The following is a 25113-nucleotide window of genomic DNA, read 5'->3' as shown; positions in this document are numbered from 1 at the left end:
CCTGGGGCCCCCAGGATAGGGTTGCCAGGTGCCCTGTATCTCCAGACCTCGTCCACCTGCTGAACACGCCCCACACCCTGCGTGGGCCCTCAGGATGTCCTCTGTGTCAGCATTTGGCTTTTATCAACTGATTACGAACATTCAGCCCTTTTAGAGCTCCGTTCCTAGTTTTCCTGGGCATCCTTTATTTTTATTTGCTAAATCCGGCAATGTTACCCTGGGAGCCAGGCATTCTGAGACCACGAACCACACTGCACCACACCCTAGGTGAGGGCAAAGAGGATGGTTTATTTTCTTTTTTTCTTTTCTTTCTTTTTTTTTTTTTTAAGAGATTTTATTTATTTATTTGACAGAGAGAGACACAGCGAGAGAGGGAACACAAGCAAAGGGGGTGAGAGAGGGAGAAGCAGGCGTCCCACCTAGCAGGGAGCCCGATGCGGGGCTCGATCCCAGGACCCTGGGATCATGACTCAAGCTGAAGGTAGATGCTTAATGACTGAGCCACCCAGGTGCCCCAAAGGGGGTGGTTTCTACACAGAGCATGTGAACAGCTCTGTGTGTGTGTGTGCGTGCCCCAAGCCCACTGGGAATGTGCTGTCTGTGTGGGCTGGTATGAGCCTGTTCAACTTGGGGGTGTGGAGGGGACCATCTCCACCCATCTCTGAACAAAGCATGGGGGAGAGGGGAAGACTCCCCAGAACTTTCCTATCCCCTTTCACATGGACTTGAACCTCGAAGCTGAGGATCGCTCCCACGATCATGCTCCTCCCTCCACCTCAGAGGGCTGCTCAGGAGCTCCTCCCCAGCTGCTCTACACTTGCTGGCCAAGGAGCATCCCAGGCCTGTCAGGCTGAGGAGACCCTTTGGTCCAGCTCTTTCACAGCCCAGGCAAGAAAACTGAAGCCCAGAGAGAGGAAGGGACTTGCCCAAAGCTACACACAGCCATCAGAGAAAGAGCTGGGACTTGAGTCAGGGCTCCCAGGTTCAAGCCCAGGCTCCTTCCGCTGCATACACTGACTCTCTGACAGCCAGACTCGGTCACGGGAAAGCTGAGTTCTTGAGTAATCAACAGCAGCCACTCAATCCCCAAACCACGGAAATGACCCGAATAGTGGCTGGCATTCACGGAGCTCTGCTCGTACTGCGTGCTGGGCTCATTTAATGTCCACGGCAACTCCATGTCGGAAGTGTTATTACTGTCTGAATTTATGGATGAGCAAACCGAGGCCGAGAAACTTGCCCCGTGTCTCACAGCTGCTGGGTGAGCAGTGGGCACCTCGGTCACGGTCAGAAGCTGGGCTCCTCGTGCTTACTAAACTGTGCCCCATAGTCTGTTCTTCCGACGCCTCCATGGCCCGCGTGAGGGAGGGCCCATCAAGATAGGCCATCATCAAATCCCCAGGGTCCACACCTCCTCTCTCCAAGTCAAAGGCGGCTACGTCTCCCGGCCACTTCTCCTCTTGCCCACGTCATTCATTGCAGCTAAGACTTTTGAACCCACCTCACTAAGAGATTTTCCAAGACTCACGTCCTAGACAGGAGGTGGGAAACGATCGTGTTTCTAGCTTGTAAGCCCTGCCTTGCAACTCGCCCCTTGAGACAAGACACTTTCTCCTCTTTCCTTCTGAATAGCTCTTCCCTCTGCGTCCCCCATGCCCCGCCCCCATCTTCCCACCGTCCTCAGCTCGGGCCGGCCACTTAATTCAGCAGCCATTTGTCCCAGGGCCCCCGACACCACACAGGTGTACTGTGTACATACCTGCTTTCAGGAAAGTAAGTAGTTTTTTGGTGGGCAGCCAGTTAAGGGGACTGGATACGGACTGAGAGCAGAACACAGCCCCCTCCCCAGGGGACTGCCCAGGGCATGTTATCAGGCGCTCTTGAAACCCAATGCCTGGCCCTGTGGGGCAGCAGGTGTGCCCCAAGACAAGGCTGGTTTTCCTCTTCAGGAAGAAGCGTTCCTGTGGGGAGGGGGGAAGGGGCTCTGCTTCCTCCTGCCAGGTGGGATCTCACCTCTGAGGACCCTCTGGCTGGATCTGCTTGCTCTCTTCTCCCCCTCCCTACTCCATTATTCCCTTCATTGATCCTCATCTCCCTCCGGACATTTCTAGGTCATTCGGGGTTGACCTCTTCCCACCTTCCTCTCCGCCCTCCCCAACATCCTGCTCCCTAAGCCTTCCCTGATTGCCCCTTTCCCCTCCAGGCCAAGCCCCTCCCTCCTTTGTGCAGGATTACAAGATGCACACAGGCTTCTTCAAGGTCACATAGCTCCTCAGCTAAAATCCCTGCTCTGTCCTGTCTGGCTGTGTGACCTTGGGCAAGACTCTGAACCACTCTGAGCCCAGGTGCCCTCACCTGTAAAATGGGGATAAGAGAGTCCCCACATCTGAGGTCATTATTGAGAGGATTCAAGGAGATAAGGTACGTGAAGTTCCGAGCCCAGCACAGAGCACATTTAATAAGCATCGCTGCTAACACAGACACCATGATATCATCTTACAGCACGTCCATGTTCTAATGTCCCCCTGGTCTCGACTCTTAATTTATGGCTTCCCCACCAATGACGACAGAGGGTGACACGTGAGTCATAGATGATGAATTTGTGGCTTCCCCAATAAAAAGTATTGACTTTTTACAGCTTTATTTTTATATTATAATTTGTTTGTACTTCATATGTATCGTGAATTAAGCTTAATTGTCAAACATTTTTTGTCATGAGACACACAGAGCCACGGACACCAGCAGAAGTGACAGGGAAGGAGTCAACGGGAGGACTAATGAGGGGAGAGACGGAGGCAGGCGCTCGGGCCAGAGCCTGAGGCGGGCAAGGCCCAGCCCTGCTCTCACTTACATCTTAGGGCCCATCGCAGAGACTGGGTTTACTCACTTCGAGAGAGGAAAGCATCCAGGGCAGCAAGGGGGAGAAAGGGTGGCGTGGGGAGAGGCCCCAGAGGGCTGGCTCCGAAACCCGGGTAGAATTCCTGGAGGGGGAGGACCTGGAACCTGCCCTAAAAGCTCAAGGAAGGTGTGATGGGACAGTAAGGAGACACCGGAAGGCATTTTTGGCCCTTGTGAGCAAAGATTGAAATGAGGAACATAAAGGAATCCCCTGGGGGAAACTCTTTATGCTTTCCCCATTTCTCTCTCTCTCTCTCTCACACACACACAAACACACACACACACACACAGCTCTCTGAAGGGACCTCTCCCTCCCCTCAGCACCCACACTGTCATCCACACACACACCTGACAAAGCTCCTGGGTCCGGGTCCCCGGGGCGGCCCAACCGGCCTTCTCAAGCCAGGCCTGCTAGAGCTGCCACCTTGGCCTGCTTCTCAGAGGCTTCTGGGGGGACTCAAAACACCAAAGCAGGTGGAAGAAATTGAGGGGTGGTACCCTGGGGTGGCCGTGGGGAGACAGTGCTCAGCGAGGCACCGAGACATCCTGCCTGGAGGGTCCAGGGACTCCAGACAAACACCACAAGGGCTCTTTCCTCTCGCTCCCCTCCCCCACTGGGCCCCGTGTCTGGGGCACGGACAGAGACAGCAGATCTGTCTCCAGGGGGTCAGCCGAGGAAGTCCCCCAGCTCTGCTCATCCTGAGGCCCGCAAGGCCCCCCCCGAGCTCCCACCCCCCAGGCCAGCCCAGCCACACCACAGCCCAGATATCCATTTCCCCTCCACCTTCTCAGCACAGGGAACCACGGGGCTCTTGAAGAAACTCGAGAGGTCGGCTCCCTTGAAATGGAGAAGAAGGTCAAGAGACACATTTCCTAACTTTCAAAAAGAACTGTTGGGGATAATTAATCAACACATCACCAACACGGAGGGATTGTTTTATATCAGAAGACATATAATTAAGGAAACAATAGCAGGTTTGTTGTCTATTTTGTTCCTAAAGAATGCTAATTATGTTTAGCACCCTGACACATCCAAAGGTTCTCCCCAATATTTAGAAATCAACCAGAACTTGGCTGCGAGGCATCGATTTGCCTCGGCCGAGAGCAGGGAGCGCTGGAAAAGCAGACAGGCCTCCAGCAGGTCTTCCCGTTTGGGCCCCTGATTGCTACACCGGTGAGGAGGGGCATTTGTCATTGCAAAATCGCCCTCACTGTTGTTTAATGACCCCATCTGAGCAGCACCTAATTTGCTTAGGGTGCAAATGAGCTGCCGGCCATGGGCGGAGGGCTTGCCAGGACACTCCTTAGCAATGCAACCACAGGCTGAGGAAGTTAGAAGCCAGGCTCAGCTTTGCTCTGAGAGGCTCAGGCCTGTGGCAGTGGTTTCCAGGTCCCAGGACCCCCGCAGGCCAGAAGAGAAAAAAACAGCCCTAGCTATTCCCTAGAAGCAAGCTGAGGGTCAGGGAGCTCAGGAAGGTCCAACTGGAGGTGTTCAGAGAGCGAAAACTGCCCCCGCTCCTGGGATGACCCTCCCAGAAGAGCCCTGCCCAGTGGCCCCTCCAAGGAGGTGTAACAGCAGACCCTAGAATGTGACCGTAAACCCTGGCCGGGTGCTACTCAGCTCTCCTAGTAGCCCCTGCTGGAGCCTGGTTCCCAGGGGTACTCCGTGCTAGGACATAGCAGGAAAAGTAGTGTCTGATGGTGCCCAAGGCGACAGGCCTAGGACCACGGGCAGGCCCCAAGGCCCCGGATGAGGGAGAGAGCCCTTTCCTAAGATCCCTCAAGCCCTGCTGATGTCTGCAGTGCAGCCAACCTGGCAACATGGAGATCTTTGGTCCTCCCAAAGGAAGAGGGAGGCACCCACGTTTCCTCCCAAGTTGCACACGCAGGGATCTTCTTGGAAAGAAATTCTCCAAATGGGAGGAGGACCTCAGCGTGTGCAGACAGGCCTGCCCTGTGTCCCAGATGGGCTGCCTCTCCTACCCATAACCCCGGGGAGCCATCCCCCCATCCCTCTTGGGAGCATAGGTGTAGGCCCATATCTACTCACAAATCAGTGTGTGTGGCCTCGTGGAGAGTAGAATTATTAAAGAATCATATTGTTGTGGTTAAGCTTTTACAAGACTCCTGTCAGAGATACATCCTGAAACTGTTACTAGAGGAAAGGTATGAGGTTAGGAATTGGCTCAAAATAACAATGGAAAGGGGCGTGCCTGGGAATGAAAGCTGGAACACACTGACCTTGAGTTTATCGTGTGTATGAGTCTGCTCAGGCTGCTGTAACAAGTGCCACCAACAGGGAACCTTAAACAACAGAAGATTATTGTCTCACACTTCTGGAGGCTAGAAATCCAAGCTCAAGATGTCCACAGGGTTGATTCCTTCTGCGGCCTCTTTCCTGACTTGTAGATGGCTGTCTTCTCTCGGCGCCTTCATATCATCTCCCTTCTGGGTGGGAGATGTCTGGATCGTGTCTGGATCACACACACGAATTCCTCTTTTTATAAGAATGCCGGTCAAGTTGGATTTCATAAGAATACCAGCCCACCCTAATGACCTCATTGTAACTTGATGTCCTCTGTAAAGACCCCTGTCTCCAAACAAGGTCATGTTCTGAGGTCCTGGGGCTTAGGACATCCACATGTGAACTTGGAGGGGACAAAATTCAACTCATAGCATAATTTTTGAAGATAGAGTGTGTAATACATTATACTCTTCACTCTGAAGTCTATCAATCTGCATTTTTAAAAGATATTATTTATTTATTTATTTATTTATTTGAGAGAGAGCATGAGAGGGGAGAAGGTCAGAGGGAGAAAGAAACTCCCGGCAGAACTGGAAGCCTGATGCGGGAGTCAATCCTGGGACTACAGGATCATGACCTGAGCTGAAGGCAGTGGCTTAAAACTGAGCCACCCAAGTGCCCCTGCACTTTTTTTTTTTTCCATAATAATGGGAGAAAGGGGCACACCGGGGAAGTGATGCTCCAAACAATTGTCACATCACCAGATGACCTCCGGGGAGAGAAGATTTATTCTCCCAGGCCTCAGAGAAAATCCTAACACTCCCATCTGTTTCAGAAGAAGCACAGCAACTCTGACGGTCATGAGCTTCCCAACTCTGGAAACATCTAAACTCGGGCTGCATGACCGCTTGTGGGGCCCACTGTAGGAGTCCTTATCTGGGAGGAAGCTGGGCTTCCAACCCTTGGTTCCTCAAAAAGCCAACGCTGTCTTGGACCACAGTGATGGAAGTACAGCAGCCAAAACAAGGATGACAGAGTCTTACTCTACGGGGGACCAAAGGGAACCACTTGGCCCCAGGTGCTGTATTCCAGGAACCCCACTGCAAAGGGGACATTAAGCATCTCAGAGCTATAGGCTTACATCTGCAGCGGGGCAGCCAGGTGCTCAGGAAGGGAGAAAGCATGCCGCAGCATTCAAAAAAAGACTGCGGCATCTACTTCCATCCGTTTCTTTTGTATCCTCCTGAAAAGATTATAAGCAACTTCAAACAAATATACACACCCTTTATGTAATTCTTTTAAACTAATGGTATTCTATGCGCCTTCTTTTTGCTCTTATCAGTGGACATTTACATATCTTGGAGATCTTCCCATTTTAGACCACTCTTTTTAGCCGAGGCATAAATCCTATTCTGGGGTAAATCGTTTTACCAATCCCCTACTGATGGATATTTAAATTGCTTCAAATATTTCCCTATAGTGAACAATACTAATTAATCTCATACATATATCACTTCACCTATGAATGATTAAACCTGTGGAATAAATCCACGTAAGTAAAAGGAAGAAAGGAAGAAAAAGAGGGTATAGGGAGGAAAAGAGGGAGGGAAGAAGGGAGGGAGGAAGGGAGAGAAGAAATGCCTAGAGAAAGGGGCACCTGGGTGGCTCAGTGGATTAAAGCCTCTGTGTTCGGCTCAGGTCATGATCTCAGGGTCCTGGGATCGAGCCCCACATCGGGCTCTCTGCTTGGCAGGGAGCCTGCTTCCTTCTCTCTCTCTGCCTGCCTCTCTGCCTACTTGTGATCTGTCAAATAAATAAAAATCTTAAAAAAAAAAAAATTGCCTAGAGAAAGGGGCTGGGCTCCGGGGAATGGCTCTCCACCCTTCTTGGAGATAGAGAATGGAAACATGGGTAAGAAGCACAATCAGAGAGGCAGCAGAAAGGGCAGAGGGTCGGGATGAGTTATCTTCATTCCTATCTCTTTGGGTGACCCCAGCACCACCCCAGCTTGGCCTCTTCAACTGGTAGGAGAGAGTGGGTTCTGGACCTGGAAAGGAAGGACACAACGGCTTCTCCCACCCCAGGTGCCCTCCGTCTCCCTGTCGGTCTGCACTAGAAAGAGAGGCCAGAGAAAGCAAAGGGCAGGAGCCAGTAACACAAGCCTGACCTATGGCAGAGGGAAGGCAGAGGCTGACACTTCTCAGTGCTGACACATAGTAGGTACTTGAAGCAAAAACAATGGCTACTCACTCCCTGCTCACACTTGGCCTACGATCCAGCCCTGAGGCCAAAGAAGGGGTCAGAGATCCTGAGATGAGCATCAAGGTCAGTTGCAAACTCCCAGAGGCTCCTGGCCTTACCTGTTCCCTGGGACCTAGAATCCAGTAATTTCTCTGGGCTGTTCTTCTGGGGGTTACACTGAACTCACCCAGAAGAATCCTATTCAGACAGTTGATGGATGGTGACCAAGTGAGGACCTCACTCCTGGGTCTACACACACAGATCCCGCATGTGCAGGCTGGTCTAGCCACTCCTGCCCTCCTGAGGCTGCCCACTGGGTCTGGCCTGTAGTCCATGCTAAAGAAAATCTTCTCAGCTGGGAAAACTCAAGCCGGGGGAGTGCGGACGGGAACAGCTTGTGTCGGGTGGCAGGGGGTGGGCAGAGAAGGGCCTTGAAAGTGCTCTGGTCTTCCATCAGTTTCAGCACTGACCAGCCCCCACACACAGCCAGGAAGTCCTTGGAACAGAGTAAGTCGCCTCTGCACTGCCCCAGATGACAGGTGCCGAAGGTGACCTCTCAGTCGACAGGGCGCCGTTTCCACAGCAGTGGTCTTCCACTTGAACGACCACTTCTGTTTCCCACGAAAACCCAAGCGCGGTCATTTCGAGCAGGACACAAGTGGTGCGGGGTGAGCCCTCTGCAAGGCAGACCAAAGGGGGGGGTCCAGTGAGGCCAGGAGAGCCAGGGCAGTGAAGACCGCTGCACCCCCAACCCCTCACACGGTCCCCACCCACACACTTAGTCATTTCTTCTTGCCATGGTAACCCCGTGCTCCCCTACACACACACACACTCTCTCACAGGCTTTCACCCACAAAGTGTTCACACTCTTGCACTTCCAAGCAGTCACACACATGTGCCCAAGCACCCCCCCACACACAACATGCTTGTGGTCACCATCCCTCTACGTGGCGTGCAGTACGTCCATCGTGGTTGAGACCCAAGGCTGAGGCATCTGGAACCCCAGGCTGGGAAAAGGGCGGAGGGTGGGGGGGGCAGTCCCCCGATAAGTGCACAGCAGTGATGCGAGGACAGCTCAGAACAAAGCTGATTCTTAATAATAAAGTCACCCTCAATAATATTGAGCCAACACACAGAAACTCTGCCCGAACTCAAGTGTATGGAATACGGAGTGTGCACTGCCTAAAAGACGGGGGCCGGGGGGAGATTCTCCCTGACATCCAGCTTACACCTCATTCTCCAAGGCACAGGAGGGATGCCTCTTCCCTCAGTTTGCAGACACAGTGTGGGTTGCAACAGCCCCTGTTCCCCAAGGCTTCGTGCCCACTTACACATCCATGTGTGTGCACCACGTGCTGTGTGAGCACATTCAGGTACAGACACTCCGGCCTGCTGGGTACACAGTCAAACTGGGGCACAAAACTCTCTTCCTTATTATGTTCACTCCAAGGGATCCAAGCCCAGAGCCTTCCCCCCTTCCTTGTCCTGTGCCGCTGCTGCTGATACCCTCAACCCCCTGTCCCAGGCCTGGCACCCCACAGGCAGGCCCCCAGGAACCCTGGCTTGAGAACAGGATCCAGTGAGCAGGGTCTCGCACAAGTGACTCCACCTGTCCCCCGCTACCTGGCACTAGGATGAGGCCACTGCCTGCACAGTCCTAGCTGAGGGGAGAGGCTGGGCCTTGTGGGGGCCCTCTAGGTGGCCAAGGACATCCCCATCCACCTTCTGAGTAGGCCTGCAGCGGGTGTGTGGTGGGTATCTGGGGGGAAGGGAGGAGCTGTCTCCAGGAAGCCTTGACTCCCACCGCCTGAGACCTTGCAGCCTCTTGGAGCCAAACAGAGGGGAAGCTACGTCCAGGTCCATCATTTCTAAATAAACCAGGCCTTCTGTCCAGGCTGCAGAGTCTGACCAAACCCTGCCCCCCCACCCCCAGCCCCTAGGTGTGCCCAGGAAACCCAGGGGAAGGACAGGAGGTGGCCTTGAGATGCCTGGCTTTAATGACCTCACTGTACGGTGACTCCTGACTTCTTACTTTCCACGGGCCTCCCTGCAAGACAGAGGCTCTCAGACCTAAAGAGACCTTATGGGGGCCCCGAGCCCCCCCCCCGCCCCCGCCTCTGTCCAAGCACTGCACCCTGAAGAGAGGCAGGGGGAGGGGGGAAGGTGGTGCCCCAGGCCACACCGCCCGGTACCTTCAACACTCAACGGGGCAGGGTCCCGCCCAGAACCACCCGCTGACTGCTGGGGCGGGGGGCCGTCCTGGCCGCCTGCCGGCCCCCCAGCTCCAGGCTGGCTCCTCGGGTTTAGGGGGGAGGGGGAGGAGCATCCACATTCTCTGGGGAGCAGAGCGGAGCCCCGCGAAGTGACCCCGTTTCTGAATGAAATTGAGCTGCCATTTTCATCTTCTTCCCAAATGTCAGCTGCGTTAGATCAGATTAGGAGCTAATCTCTTGCCAAAATTCATTTCCGAACAAGAGAGGTGGCCGCGGGCGGGCGGGTGGAGGTTTGTTGTTTGTTTCGGTACCCCTCCCCCCGCCCGACTCACGCAGCCGCGCACACGCTTTCTCCGCGGCTGCTGCGCTGCGGTGCGGGTGGAGGCCGGGGGCCCGCACTGAGGGCCCGAGGGGAGCTGCGGGAGGTCCGGCCGCGGCGCCCCCGGGAGCAGCAGGTCGCCCGCGTGGGGTTGGGAGGGCAGCAACCCGGACCCTGAGCTCCGCAGTAGCGCCGAACCGGTGCGATTTCATCTCCGAAAGCTCGGACGACTGCGAGGCCCCAAGAGTCTTTTCCCGCCGGAGACGAAGGGGACCCGGGACCAGAAGGGGCAAGACACGAGGGACTGGCACGGAGAGGGCCTGCAAGCCTGCGCCGTATCTTTCCTGCGAGCCCGAGGTCCCTCCCCAAACCCCGCCTCCCCCTCCCCCAAGCCCCCATCCTCCTACCCTGCGGGCCAGGGTGGTAAAAGGGAAAGGAAAGGCAATTGCACCTAAAGAGAGAAGAGGAAAGGGAGGAAATAAATGCCCAAACGCAGTGGTCAGTACCTTGCAGGCCTCATTTGACAAGTGACCAGAACACAGCCGCTGGCCTGAATGCATAATTACCCCCAAGTGAAAATTCCCCATCTAATTTGATATTTGGTTCTTTGCAGAAGCTATAGCCTTCGTAAATAATATACAAAGTAAGAAACCTAATCCCGCCTGCTAGAATGTTTAATTCATCATTATGCGAGCTAATTGGAAGGTGATTATATGGTAATTGCTCATTAGTGGTGTATATTTATCGCTGTACCTTATGTCAAGGCCATGGGAATTGTGTAGAGTCTGTTCTCTCATTTCAAGGATCAGTTTCAGAAGCAGGAGCAAAGCAGCAAGATCAAGTTCTTCCTGACGTCAGGTCCAGCAGAGGGCTATGGAGACCCACGCTATATATAGGGCCTGAAGTGGGCTGGGGGCAGGGGTGGCCTGGGACCAGGCTGAGGCCGGGAGCTGGGAGGTACCAGGCAGCCAGAAGCCTGCCAGGAAAGCCGGTCTTCCCAGGGAAAGACGAAAGACATGGGGCTGGGGGCCCTGGACCCTTTTCCAAGCGCTACCCCATCCCCCCTCCAGGCTCTTCCCGGGTCCTTCAGGTGCGTCTGGACCTCTGGACTCATGCTGGGAGGAGCCCTTACCTCTGTGCTTCCTCTCGGACCCCTACGGTGTGCGGAGGGACAGTGGGTGTGGGGTAGAGGGGAGGATGTCTAAGGCTTGATGTGCACACTGGGTAGGAGATGGGAAGCGAGAAGGTAAGGTGTGACTGGAGAAAGAGCTAGAATTTGGAGCGCTGGAGGCTTGGGGTTCCTCTTCCATCTGATCCCAGAAGACTGGGGCATTGTTACTCTTAACTCCCTGCCCGGCCAAAATGTTCTCTCAATTTCCCATCCAGAGAAGCGGGGCACGCCCGACAGGACTGTGTTGTTGGTGGTGCCGAGGGAGGGGAACCCAGAGTCGCTCTGGGTAGGCGGCAAGACCAGGGCGAAAGAACTCTAGAAGCCCGAAGAAAGGCAGGACGTGAGCCCAGGCCAGCGCCAAGGCCAGTCAGTGCCTGAGCTGTGGGAAACAACTGAGTGCCAAGGAAATCGCGAGAGGCAGAAAGGCCTGTCTGAAATCCCGAGGGTGCAGAGGAAAGATGTGGGCTGGGTGAGGGCAAGGAAGGGGCGGTGGGCCTCCGGCAACTTGGAGGACCCCGCCGCGAGTCTAGAAGACCGGCTTCCCGCCGAGCATCCTCGCACGTGCGCGCGATCTTTGGCGCGCTCTGGCGCCCCCTCGGAGGAGTGCGACGCGCCCTGCCCTCCCCCGACCCCGGGCCCGGGGCGCCAAGCACCCCTGCTCGCAGCCCCCGGGGCCCTCCCAAACCCCCTTCCCACTCCCGCTGGGCAATAGGCACTAATGAACAAAAGGCCAATTAGACGCCGGGACGCGGCTGATGAATGGACCTTTCGCTTTCAAGCGTGGCACCGCCTCGGGTTTCCTGGCGTACAGGGTCGCTCCAGGAGAAGCTGCCTCCCGGAGCGGGGTCACGGCTGGGGTCAGCGGGTTCTCAAAACTCCCACTTCCCCCTCGCTGCGGGTTTGGTTGGGGGAGGTAAATCCGGCGGCCGAGCCCTGGGCCTACACCAGCGGCCTCCGCAGCCGGGCCTCGCCGCACCCCGACTTCACAGGCCCCTTGCCCCCGCCCGCCTCCACCCCGAGGCGGCACCCAAGGACATCTAAGGCTGATTGCGGGAATAATAAAGGCCGGCCTAGAAAAATGTGCAGGTATCCCAAAAAACCGGCTGTTTTTTACCAAACTCCGGGGCGAGGGGTGCGCTGTGGGAACAGTACGTGAACCCAGGCTTCTGCGGGACACACGCGCCTAGATTGCGAGGCTTACAAAAACTGCCCCGGTGCCGGGTAGGGACGCCAGCGCTCGGGGACCTCCACCCAAACACACAGAAATGTTCCCGCGGGTCACACACAGGCCGGGGGCCTTCCCGTTGCCTGCGATCCACAACTGGAGCGGAACTCCCAGATGCGCACTCTGCCAGCGGACGCTGGCACACACGCTCCCTACAGAAAGTGCATTTCTCCACCTCCGTAGACTAGAGAGCCACGCAGCTGCCCGTCCTCGTCCCACCTCGATATAATCTCGATGCCCAGGGCAAGCCGGACACCTTGACACGCTTACACAACCCACAATGGGCAACGCTGAGCTCTTCGGCCTCGAAGATGCCCTTAGCACCTTCAGCACCTACACATCATATCCTGACTTAAGTCCTGGCTCAGAGACACTCAATCACATCTCCGCACGAACACAACTGTTCCACGGACCTAACTCAGGCGCTCCACCTACACAAACACACGAGCCTAGCCTCTCGTTCTGGGGACTTCCACCCGCTTATTCCGACTTGGAACTGCACACGGGCGGGCAGCCCAGCCCAGATGCCCCCACCGCGGAGCGGGGCCCGGGGCCGAGCCGCCAGGGTCCCTCCCCAGCCGGCCTGCGCGACCGGAGACTTTGTTTCCTGCGACTCTGAGGCGGGGACGGGGAGGAGCCGAGGTTTCCAGAGCCGAACGCAGGCCCGAGCCCCCTTTCTGCCAGGCCCACTTGGCGCGGCTGTCTGCCTGCCACAATCCGCCCCTAGCACAAAAGTGGCTCGGCAGGTTCCGGGCCGCCGCCAACGCTCCCGCTCCGGCTCGGCTCGGCTGCCAGGAGCAGCGACGGAGGGAGATGGGGGCACCGGACACCCAGAAGGAAAGGCAGAAGGGGGGAACTTTCCGGAGGTCCCAAAGCTTCTCCCACCCCAGGAGTTTCTGGTGCCTTGAAATAGCCCAAGCCCGACCCCGACCCCTCCCGCCCCGCGCCTGCATAGGGGACCCTTGGCTGCGGAGGAGTAGGACCCCTAGCAAGAAACGCACACGGAGTCCACGGATACCTGGCGGGAGAACCTAGGGCGCACACTGGCACCGTACACTCCGCTTGACTTTCTCAGGGTAACGCAACCCACCCCAAATCCACTTGGCACAGGGGGGCTACAAGGGAAAGGCCCACCAGTAATTCACAAGGGAGCAGGATGCCAACGTAACCCATATCCTGGTTCGGGGTAACAGGCGGGACACAAGGCAACACTCGTGCACTTCCGCCATGTGCAGGGAAGAATGCAGGACCTGCCCTCGATGTCCGTAGAGCCCTTCCAGGGGCATCTAGGCCTGGCACCCGTATACCACGCAGGCGTACACAGACCTGGGGCGCACAGCTTCCACGTACCCCAGCCCAAAAGGCTCCAGGCCCGTGTGCGCCCACTGCGGAGTGCTCACTGCAGCCGCGAGGGCCACGCGCCCCGCACCGTGCCCCGCGCCCTGCGCCCCGCGCCCAGATAGTCATCGTGGGATGGCATCTCGCAAATATTTATATTCCTCAACGCCACGGCAGCCCGCGTCCACATTAGACGCTCTAATCCTGGCACTTTAAATAGATGAATTAATAAAGCAAACGAGCGGCTAATAAGCTGACTGTCCTGCCTTTTTGAGGCGGGGGAAGGACTCGAAAGTGCGCCAAATTTGTTTGCAGTGGATCAAGGCGAGCCGCCTCTGCTTCACTTTCTTTATCTTAATTCCGACTTGAAAAGATATAATTATCTAGTTTGAACAGAGCTGCTATCAAATCCTTCTTTGGGCCAGGAAGGGGGGCGTTGGAGTGGATTGCGGCTCTCTGAGCCGCTCGGTGCAGCCGGAGATAGCGCGTAATGAAGATGTGGAGGCCTGAGATACAAAGGGCATTAACCTCATTAGCATGAAACCTTTTCTTCTTACCATTGTGGGACCCTTTCAGCCGCCTAATCCCCCCTATTTTCAAAGCTTGGTTTGTAATAAAGCTTTTAGTTTTTTTTTTTAAGCTAATAGTATTCTCTGATGATTTTATTGCTGTTACACTACATAGGACGTTTACCAAAAAAGAAAAAAAGAAAAAAAATCTTGGTCACCCTCTCCCTTTTCTTGTACTTAAAAAAAGTATATAGTTTCTGCAGAAATAAGCCTTTTATTAAGATGGGGATTTTTTTTTTTTTTTCTGGAAAGGCCAGTTGGAATTTCGACATGGCTGTGCTCCGTGTTTGAGGCATTCTCCATTTGGGGGAATGAGTGGAAGGAAAAGGTAACTTGTTTAAAAGGGAAGAGGTTCTGTGGTTCTGTAGCAGCGACTGCAATGCACTCGGGACAGCCATCCGAAAGGGAGGTCTCGCTGTCAAAGCAGCTGAAAAGCCAACTTCAGTTTCCAGGATACCCAGGAGAGCACCTGTCCCTTTGAGAAGAAAGCCTGGAACTCTCCCTGCAGCTTGCTTCCCTCCAGCACCGTCCTGCAGGCAAGTGTCCCCCAAAATACATACACCTTCCTAGGGCAGCCTGTGTGAAAACGTGCCATGGACAGCCAGGGTTCTCCAGAGGAACCGAGACGGAGGAAAAAAGGAGAGATAGGCAGAGATAAAGAAGAAAGAAAAAAGAGAGAGAGAGAGAGAGAGAGAGAGGGAGAGAAACCAAGAATGAATTCTACTTTAGAAGAGAAGAGAGGAAGGAAAAAAGAAAGAAAGAAAGAAAGAAAAATTTCCATAGTGCCCTATAGTCCCCACACGTGCACGGAATGTCTAATCTTAACTTTTCAAGGCAGGGTGTTAACAAAGCTTGTATTTTTGCCCTGCATTGTAACTTGGCCTTATCACAGTGTAAAGGGTGGGGAGATTGTCCTAAATTATGTCCAGGCGGCCCCCCTGGATCCGTGGATTAAGAGATTAAAGGAGACCACTGGGCAAGGCCTCCTCTTTCCCCTTCATATTCCTGGTATGATAATTGCTTAAACTGATTTGCACTTTCACAAAAGCTCGCAGGACGCTTTGTAGCTCGAACAGAACAGACGAGGTTTCTCTATCAATGGAAATAAAACTGATTAATGCAGCCTATCAGGATAAGAAGCAAATGAAGCATGCAAAAACAACCTCGTACCCCCAGAAGGGGGAAGGAGGAGGGGAAAAAAGCTAAGTTTCCTCCAAGACTGGTTACAACTTTTTCTTTAACGTTAAAATTAAGAGTTGAAGGTTTCTCGGAATCCTTGCCTTATAAGGCTGCTGAGGGCCTTGTGCTTGCCCTCAGACTGGGTCCCGACAGGAAGGAAGGAAGCAAGCAAGCAAGCAAGCTCTGGAGGGGGATAGGAAGGGAAGGGAAGGGGGGGAGAGGAAGGGAAGGGAAGAAGGAAGAAGGAAGGAAGGAAGGGAGGAAGGGAGGGAGGGAGGGAGGGAGGGAGGGGAGGGGAGGGGAGGGAAGGGAAGGAGGGAGGAAAGGAAGGATGGGAAGGAAAGAAAAACTGGCGGTGGGGAGGAGCCTGTACTTCTGGGTTTGAAGTCAGAAGCACAGTTTAAAAGTCTTAGGATTCGGATTCCGCTAAGTGTTTCCTCCAATCCTAGGGGAATATTCTTCAATGCTTAACTATGTGTCCAGATTAAAACAACAACAACAACAACTAGTAATTAAGAGAAGTAAGCATTTTTTAACCTGAAATTCAAACTAAACTCCCTCAGGGAGCCTTGCAATGGCCAAGGTCTGGTTGGAAAACTTTCCTCTCACCCCTTTTCTGCAGGACTTAAGTTTTCCTAATCCTCTCCCTTTTCCACGCTCATCTCTCTTTAAAATGCCCAAGAATCCATCAGTCTGGCCCTTTTGTGGGTGAGGAGCCTGGGTCTCTTGAGCCTCCTTGGAGAAGGACCACACTCAAATTATAGATACTTTAAAAAAAAAAAAAAAACTCACTTCAGTTTCTCAAAACGACTACTCTGAGGGCATATTGATAAATCTTTATTGACAAAATATTGACATTGACATACTTCTTGGAAGTATATAGTGTGTTAGAATTCTAACAAATTAACACAAAACACAAAAATATTTACATTCTGGTATAGAAGACATTAAGGAAGCGTTTGTCACTCTCTTTAGTAAGTCTATGATCTTGGAATAGAAACTCAGTGCTTGAAAACTTGCCGCCATGTCCTTGGCCACACTTAACATCCTCCCCGCTAACTACAGTCCTTTAGTTTTTGCAACAGATAGATTTAAAGTTTGGGAATGGCCTTTACAGCGAATGGTTGAATCTGGCCAACCTCTCCAACCACCAAAAGGAGTTTACTTCGGGGTTTAAAGCCTTCGGGATGTTAGGAAAGGGAATGTTCAAGAAACAGAATTAATTTAGGGTTTTTTTGTTTTTTGTTTTTTTGTTTTTCCCAGCACAAGTCCTGACTCCTCTTGTGGGCACCCTCCCCCACCACCCCCAGCCCCCCATCCTGCTCCCCATTTCTCCGTAAGAGGACCACTATCGCGGAGCCTACTTCATTTACCTTTCACAATCACTTTGACATCAGAAGGTATCAAGAAGTGTTTACAGACTGCACATTTCTCGAAAAAAAATCAAAGTAAAAAGCACACAGAACCTGTCTTTCAAAGGAAAAGAAAATTACAATTCATTTTCTGTCTTTAGACACCATTCGCCCAACAACTGCAACATGCAATTTAAGTTTTTGAACAGGTGTGGGTTGGGGCTAGATACGGAATTTCGATTGCTAGTATTACTAATTATTTTTAAAGATTGGTAGGGGGGGGAGACTCTGCGAAGTGCAAAAGAAAAAGTCCTGTGCCTGGTTGGGGTTTTCTTTTACCATCATTATTATTACCATTATTATTATTATTTTTTTAAATCAGGACTGCGATAAATGGAATACCTGCCAATCATCTTGTCTCGCTGGGCTGGCGTTGACTGACAGCTTCCCTTGTTCAGAGCGCCTTCCACGGTGCCACATTTGGATCTCTCTCCCTCTCACTCTCTCTCTCTTTCTCTCTCTCACTCTCTTTCTCTCTCTCGCTCTCTCTCTCTCAGCTGCCTCTTTAGACAAGGGGTGCCTGTTGATCAAGTAGCCTGCGTCCTCTGCCATCTCCGTGCAGCCTGGGATCAGGACCCCGCGCCCTCGCTGCCCAAAGTCCGCGAAGCGCCGACACTCTCTCTGACTCCCTCTTCTTCTTCTCGGTGACTGTGTGTGTGTGCGGTTTGTTTTTGTTTTGTAGCTTGTTTCTGTTTTTCTTCTACCCCTCCTCTCCCTGTCTGTTTTGCTCCGTGGTGTCCATTTCTGTGGGGTTCGGTTTGTGTTTTTAATCGTCTGAGGTCACGTCTATTTCCTCGGGACTCGCCTGCTTGGTGGCAATTCTCCACCGGTTAATATGGTGCGTCCCTTTTTTCTTTTGTTGCGAATCTGAGCCTTCTTCCTCCAGCTTCTGTCTTTTGAACTTTGTCCTTCGGTTCTGAAACCATACTTTTACCTGTGGACAAGAGGCGGATGGGGCGTGTTAGTCCCTCCACAGCGTCCTCCTATTGCTTCCTCCTCCAGATGGTGCCTTCGAGAGAGCCCAGTACCCCAGCGGCACAGCAAAAGGGCTGGGCTCCCCCAGGCCTCACTTCTGGGGGCCGAGCTCCTTAGTGCTGTCAGCTAGGAAGCCTGGCTCCCTACCCTTCTGGGCCCTGGTGGGGTGTTTCCCCCAGACCAGGTGGCCCAGAGGGCACAGTGCCCCTGCCCTGCCTGGCCCTGGAAGGGACAGCCACCTCCTGCTGAGAGCAAAAGCCTTGCAAACCCTGGAAAACCACTACAACAATCATAAGTAAAGTAAAATAAAAAGAGACAAGTCCCTGACTCCCTCTGCCTCGTCAGAGCAGGGGAGACCTTACTGTCGTGGGCTGCTGGCAGCTTTCTGGTGCAAGGCCCAATGTGCTTTCTATTTTGTCTGTTTCCGCAGCCTTGCCTAAATATAGCGCCTCCTCTGCCAGGCCTCGGCCCTGGGTAGGCAGTCAGGATCTGTCTGAGCTTCCTCTTATTCGCCCAGGACTCCTGCAGGTGAGCAGGAGTTGGGGGGGGCGGGGGAGTACTGGAGGAAACCTGCGGGATGGTAGGACACCGAGGCCTGGGGACCAGCCCAACTGTACCTTTCCAGCTGGAAAATGAAGCTCAAAAGTGAAAGCTTCTGAAAGAACCGTGGGATAAAGAGGAAATGAGAGAGAAACTAAGAAAGAGGAAAGAAGAGAGGAGCTCCCTTCCTTCCCTCCTGCGGACCAGCCCCAGGACCCACCAGGCCCAAGCTCACAGCATTTCCCATCAGAGCTGGACTGGAGGCCTCATCTCCCCAGAGCAGCTGCTAGAGGTCCAGGGAGCAATGATGTGGGGCTGGGCTGCCATCCCCATCATCCCCTGGGGGTGCTGGGCAGTGGGTCCCCATTCAGCCACCATAGGAGACACCAACACTGTCTCAGCTTCTCTGCAGTGCTGTACAGTGAGGGAAATGCGGGTGACAGCACCTCCCCTGTCCCCAGGCCTGTCCCTTCCTGAAAGCAGCAGCCCAGGCCCCTGAAGCCCTCCCCACTCCCTCCTTTTCTAAGGCCGGCCCAGGTCCCGGCTTGCTCTCCCCAATGCCCCAGTCCCCCAAAGTGCCCCATGAAAAAGCCGAGCTGGAACAAGGCTGAGTTTAATTTGCTTTGAGTTTGCTAATTGAGGGGGAGGACGGTTCATTTCTCCCCGGCGCTCGCCCAAGGCGCGCGTCGGTGTGCTCGGGGCTTGACACGCACACAAAGACTCCAGGCAGCGTGGGCAGCGAGGCGGACAAAGACCACCGCGGCCTCCGCTATCCAGGAGAAATCAGCCGGGCCGCGCCTTGTGTCGGGCCCCGCACCAACCCGCGAGGCCCTCCTCGGTTTTGTCCAGGGGGACGTTTTAAAACAAAAGGCTCGACCTCTTTGCGCCTCCCAGAAAAAGTGTTACAACTTAATCTGCCCCAAAACGTTACTGTTCGCTGGGAACTTTGACCCCGCCCTGTGGCTCTGCGTACAGTAGCGCCTACTGTAGCCCTAAGCCCCCTCCCCGACCCCCGCTAGCCGGAGCCAGACCCGCCTCCGGAGCCCTGCTGCGCCGCAGGGGTCTGTCCCGGGAGGGAGCCCTTCCCAGCAGCCTTCCAGCTCTGTTTTGCTGATTTAGGGACGCACCTAGGATGTCTGGCCTCTCAGCCTTCTGATTCTCTGATCCCCTCAAGGGAAGTAACTAGAGCCCGTCGGTGTGAACCTTGGGTCTGCCGTGGCACAGAACTCCAGTTTAACCCACTCCCAGACATCTCCAGACTCGAGCCTCGAGCATCCAACACCTTGTCCCTCACCCTTCTGTGCTCTCCTTCTCCAGGCACCCAGCCCCGAGTCCCCAGACTCTAACCGAAAGAACCACCAAAAGCGCACAGGTGTCTTAACCGGGAACTCTAGGTCATGCCCAGCCGGACAGGAGGGAGCTACTCAGCCGGTCTCCCCAGAGCCTAGGGTGGGTGGGCTCCTACAATCCCTTGCTGGAACCCAAGGAAGCCAAGCACCTCAAAACTGATTCATTCTGAACCCAAGCGTGGAACCAGCTCCCGGGCTCTTTGCCAAAGGCCCTCTCTGAGCTCCGCACTTGCATGCCGCCTGCATGGGGCCAGAGATGTGGGATGGGATCGCGGGGTGCACGCAGTCCTCACCTGAGTTTCCGTGAGGCTGAGGCTGTGCGCCAGCTGCTTCCTCTCGGCGCCCACCACGTAGTGGTTCTTCTCAAAGGCGTGTTCCAGCCTCAGAAGCTGGGACGGGGAAAAGGCGGTTCGGATCCGCTTGGGCTTTCGGGCCAACGCGTTGTGCAAAAGGAAGCTCTCTGGGCTTGTGTCGTTCCCTGCCAGGGACATAGCAGAAGTCCCGTTAGAGGAGACCGCTCTGGCCGGCCGGGGCCGCGCGCTTCTCCTGAGCCGGGCTGGCGGGGATCATCGCTCATGGCCTTCGCGCCGCCTGTGCGGTTGGGCCCGTGGGAACGCGGGGCCCTCCGGAGGTGGGCGAAGAGGACGCCGACCCAGCTGTCCGCCCGGGGAACACGGAGCCCGTACCCGTGCAAAACCCACCCAGGCGCTGCCCGGGCGGGACAAGTCCCCAAGCTTCTGACCTCGGCGGGCTTCGCAGCCGCTCTGGACCACGGGGCTTACCACCCCCTCGCCCGGGCGCCCTGGGCAGAGGGGCAGCAGAGCCAGGCCCCGGGATTGGCGCCCAAGATCCAGAGAAACTTTCTCTTTTTTTCTGACCTCAGGGAACGGGAACATTAACCCCCGGGGCTGGAGAGGCGGCGGGCCGCTAAGCAGAGTTTTCTCGGGAACTTCATTTTGTATTAAGTCTCTTCCCCTCCGGGAAAGTACAGAGTCTAGGCGTGTGGTTGCGGCCCGGCCGGGGTCGAAATTTCGCCGCCGGGTGCCCAGGGTTTCCGCAGCCACTGCCTCCCGAGGACGTGGCTTCCGCACTGCCCGGCTCCAGAGAACTAGCAGACGGGAGCGAAGGGATCGAAACCCAGGGGCTGCCGAATTGCGGGCGCCCTATGGGGCTGTCCGCGGTCCCAGAAGATCCCGGCTACTTCGGGCCTGGTGGGGGCACCAAGGGCATAGCTGACAGAGAATGAGGAAAGGAGCCATAAACTTTGTGAGCAAAGCCAGAATAGTTTCGGGTTTACTCAGGAGGGTGGGAAATCGATTCACTAAAAACCCAAACAAAGAAAAACAAATCGAGTGTTTAGGAGAGAATGGAGGCAAATCCGGTCCCGGAATTAGGATGAAAGGCTGTTTTTGTTTTGTTTTGTTTGTAATTGGGGATGGTGGTGGTATCTACCGGATTTTAGGTTCTGATAGGAACGCAAAGGGTTAATGAACGGACAAGCGGCTGAGTATTGATCGGCTGTCGAGGGAGGTAGGTCTTTTCCCCCAAGCTCCGACCACTAAACTAATTACTCGTCCCCTTTTCTGGAGTTTTAACTTTCTTCCTACCCCCACTCAGAGAAAAAAAAGCAAACATTTTTTTTTTTTTAATGGCAAGGGAAAACACTTAGATCTTTTCGTCCAGCCCGTCTCCCGATAGGGTTCATTTCTTTTAAAAGAAAAAGAAAAACAAAAACAAAAACAAAAAAACCAGACAGAACCTGCCTTCCCGCCGCGGACACTCTGCCCCCATTTGAGCAGGTCTTAGCGAGCGTGCCGAGCCTCGGAGGTTACTACCCGCGAGGGTTCCAGGCCCCTCCCCAGGCCTCCAAAAAAAGGGAAAACAAACCCCTAGGCTACGCTCTGGGGACGCGAGGGTCTCCTCGCCGCCCGAAGAGGGTCGGAAACTGAGAAGTCGCGGGGCTAGGCTTGAAGGGACGAAGAGTGGGTGGCGAACAGTGTCTTATGCAAAGACGAACCTGGTGGCCTGGCCGTGGCCGTGGCCCCTCGGAGCTAGGGCAACCAGGGCACCGCGGAGGAGACCGAGAGCCTGGGTACCCCGCGGGCTCCGGGACTCCTTGGCGGCCGGCGCTCACAGAAGGCTGTCCTAGTCTGTCTCCACCCAGGAGCCTTCGGGGACAACTTCTCCCTTTGCGCCCCTCTTTAAGGGGTCCAGCAGCCCCTGACCAGCCCCAAAAGCGGCCGCAGCTTCAAAGACTGGGGACCAGCACCATGCCCGGCCCCTCGCCGCCCAGTTTCCGAACGGGGCTCGCGGGCCCGCGAGCCGGAGGAACCTCCTCCTCCCAGGCCTTGCCAAGCGCCCACCCGGCACGCAGACCGAGGGCAGTGCGGGACGCGGCGCGCTGCAGCCCCGCGACGTGGCACGTACCTTGGAAGCGGTGGCCCAGATATCGGTAGCGGTGGATGAGCCAGGGGTAGAAGGTGGACGGGTCCCGCTGCTGCGAGGCGAAGAGGGGGTGTGGCGAGTGCGAGGAGGGCAGGGGGTGGGCGGCCAGGGCGTGCGGCGGCGGCACCGGGTGCACGGGCACCGCGGGGTTGGGCGGGTGCGAGACCGCCTCGGCGAACACCAAGTCCGGGTTGGAGTAGACGCCCCTGCCGGCGGCGGCGGCAGCGGCGGCCGAGTGGAAGCCGTTGAGGAACGGGTTTATGGGGCTGGAGTTGGCGTAGCTGAGCGCCGCGGGACGGATGGGGTCCTCAGAGCGCGAGGCGGGCAGGGGACTGTCCTTGGCCACCAGCGACTCGATGGTGAAGCAGCGCTTGGGCGCCGGCTGGAACATGCTGCGCCGAGGAGCGGGCGCCCGAGGCTCCCGGCTCCCGGCGACCGCGGCACGCTGCCTCCGCCGCCCGCAGCCCGCGGCGAGGACGGACGAGAATTGGGGACTTGTTTGTTTGGGGTGGGGGTGGGGGGAGGAAAGGAAGAAAGAAAGGAAAGGAAAAGGAAAGGAGGGGGGAGGGGGAGGGAGAGACAACGCCGAGGATCCCGAGAATCTTGCACCAAACGCGCCCAACCTGGAGAGAGGGGGAAAAATCCTTCCAGAAGAATTTGCAGGCGTGGATTGGGGTAATTTTTTTCTTTTTTTTTTTTCTTTCTTTTTTTTTTTCTTTTTTTTTCTTTTTTTTTTTTTTTTTTTGGCGAGATGGCGTGGGGGGATCGGAGTTAGAGGCGGGGGGGGGGAGTTTCTCGGGGGAGGCAAAAAAAAGTTTTCTCTCCTCTGCAAAAGGCGGGCAGGGCGCCCTAAGTCCAAGGACAATCCATGGAAGTGTTCGCTTCTTCACAAGTTGTGCAAACGATTTGTTAGTTCATGAGCCTAATTAGTGCGGGGATCACATAAACAGCTTCCTCCGAAGCCTGGTAAATGGCTTGATGATTGGTCGCTATTACTCGCCCTGAGGTGGAAGGGGGGAGACTCTTTAAAGTGCGTCAGAGGGAGGCGAGCGCCTGGGAACCCGGAGGCCTGGATCCCGGCCGAGTGTGGAACGGAGTCGGCGCCGCGGCCTCGGCCGAGCCTCCCGTGCCCGCCGGGCCGCTGGCCTCGCCGCGCCTTCGCCCCGCGCTCCTAGCTCCTCGCTCCCGCGTCGCCCGCCGCGGCTTCTCCTCCTTCTCTTTCGCCTCCTCCTCTTCCTTCGGCCTCCTTTCCTCCTCCTCTTCTTCCTCCTCCTCTTCCTCCTCCTCCTCCTCTTCCTCCTTCTTCTCCTCCTCCTCTTCTTCCTCCTCCTCTTTCCCCACCTCCTCCCCCTCTGCCACCGCCTCCTCCTTCACCACCACCACTCCCTCCGGGGCACCCCGGTCCCTGCAGAGTCCCCGGCCCGCGCCGCCTCTGCTGCGGCCCCCCGCATCCCGAGCTGGAGGGACAGACGGACAAACGGACACGCAGATCCCTCGCGCCTAGCTCTCGGCCGCCGCTGCCCCTGTGGCCCCGCGTCCGGGAAGCTGGGATCGCCCCCCGGAGCACGGCGAGGGTAAGTGGATTCCGGGCGTGGGCTAACGGAGCCGCTCGGTTTCAGCAGTCCCCACCCCCCGGGCAGAACTCCTGGCGGTTTCCCAGGTGAGGATGGAGCCTGGGCTGGAGGTTGGGGGTGGGGTGGGGGTCATCCAACCACGCGTAGCGTCGAGGTTCCTGGGTTGCTGCGTTAGCGATTCTTGGCCCAGTTTGTTCGTTTGCAAGTTGAGGCACGAGTAAACGACCCTGCCCAGGCCACGGGCTTCCCACCAGACCCACAGGCTCCGGGCTTTTTCTCTCTGGGAGGGCGCTCACCTCCTTCCCCCAAACTGTTCCTAAGGGTAGAATCTGGGATAAGAGGTGTCCAAGGTCAGGGGAAAGGTAGACGTGGTGTTCCTATTACCGTTACACTGTCCTTAGGACTTGCGTTAATTTTGTCATTATTATTATTATTATTATTATTGCTGTTGTTGTTATTATTATTTCTATTATTATTCCGCCATCTGTCGTCCCAGGGGCGGGTTGCTGTGCAGGGCTTGCAACTAGGGACTGCAGATCGCGTCTCCGGTCCCAGGCCGTGTCCGCATTTTCGAGCTCGCCTTCGGTTTTGGGATGATTTTAGGGCCGAGTTCCCTCGTCCCTATTGGCTCACGCAGCAGCATAATTATGATCACGTCCCCAGGCTGCTGGCGCTGCTCTCTGTTTATTGGTGGTTAAAGATCTATTATCTATTCATCAGCCGCTTCTTTTTTCCTTTTTTTTTTCTTCTTGCCAATTGCATTCTTCTAAAGTGAAGTACCAGCAGGTATTTTGCACGTTTACAATTAATGAGGGAAAAAATCTGGCATCCTTTAAATCTATTACTTAGAGGTCCATGCCATTTCTCTTAAGGAGGAAGAAATGCCTGTGTTTGGTGACTAGGTTGCCGTGAGATCCGAGAAAAGTCGATTGGGAGGGGGGAGAAGAGCGAAGTCTGAGAGCCAGACTGCTTCCCCCACTAGCTTCATCAGTGGACGGTCTGGGTCTTTGGACATACGCCCCTGCTTGCCCAACTGCCCACCTTCTTGCCCTGGGGGTCTCCCCTGATCTTCTCTGGTTTCATTTGATGTATTTTTCTGTACACGTCAATTTCTCAACTTCTTTATTCCAGGCATAACTTGTTTGGGGGTGGGGAGGAGAAACCCTTTAGGAAAACCCTCCAGGCAAGAAAGGTTAGAAATGTGTTTTCTGGGGTTGTCTGGGTACCTGACCCTAGCTAACAGAGATCATCTGAGCTAGCAGAGATCATCTGAGCTGCACACCGCCCCCCTCACCAGAGGGTGCACACCTATACACATTCACACACAAGACAGGTGTGGGCCTTGGCCTTGCAGTCCTGCCCGGAGAAACCTGACCCTGTCTCAAGCTTCAGACCTCTGACGCCAGCTCTGGGCTTGGGT

At 55.2% G+C, this 25113-nt stretch overlaps 1 protein-coding gene and 1 long non-coding RNA gene across 3 annotated transcripts in view; one reads left to right on the top strand and one right to left on the bottom strand.

The window, feature by feature from the left end:
• Positions 1–16212: 16212 nt before the first annotated feature.
• Positions 16213–23298, bottom strand: EMX2 (empty spiracles homeobox 2). 2 transcript variants are annotated; one of them, XM_044240608.1, is made up of 3 exons: positions 22102–23283; positions 19968–20152; positions 16213–17744 (listed from the first exon to the last, which is right to left on the bottom strand). In XM_044240608.1, the coding sequence occupies exons 1-3, from the start codon at positions 22508–22510 to the stop codon at positions 17577–17579; spliced, it is 762 nt and encodes a 253-aa protein (XP_044096543.1). In that variant the 5' UTR covers positions 22511–23283; the 3' UTR covers positions 16213–17576. The 2 variants fall into 2 exon arrangements, with proteins under 2 accessions (XP_044096543.1, XP_044096544.1); XM_044240609.1 differs by lacking the exon at positions 19968–20152 and having other exon boundaries at positions 17641–17744; positions 22102–23298.
• A 167-nt stretch (positions 23299–23465) lies between these two features.
• LOC122901150 overlaps positions 23466–25113 on the top strand; it is a 30048-nt gene continuing 28400 nt past the window's right edge. Inside the window, exon 1 of the long non-coding RNA XR_006383372.1 lies at positions 23466–23693. This is a non-coding gene — a long non-coding RNA (uncharacterized LOC122901150). The remainder of the gene's footprint in view (positions 23694–25113) is intronic.

Source organism: Neovison vison, chromosome 2 (assembly GCF_020171115.1).
Source record: "Neovison vison isolate M4711 chromosome 2, ASM_NN_V1, whole genome shotgun sequence".
Taxonomy (NCBI): domain Eukaryota; kingdom Metazoa; phylum Chordata; class Mammalia; order Carnivora; family Mustelidae; genus Neogale; species Neogale vison.
The sequence above is the reverse complement of the archived record's forward strand: the minus strand, read 5'-3'. Positions and strand labels throughout refer to the sequence as shown.

Bases quoted from the DNA above. Each gene is read 5' to 3' on its own strand.
- EMX2 (XM_044240608.1), bottom strand. From the start codon at position 22,510: ATGTTCCAGCCGGCGCCCAAGCGCTGCTTCACCATCGAGTCGCTGGTG. The intron at 20,153-22,101 runs GTACGTGCCACG...TGTCCCTGGCAG, and splicing joins TCTGGGCCACCGCTTCCAAG to GGAACGACACAAGCCCAGAG. The intron at 17,745-19,967 runs GTGAGGACTGCG...TCTTGTCCACAG, and splicing joins TCAGCCTCACGGAAACTCAG to GTAAAAGTATGGTTTCAGAA.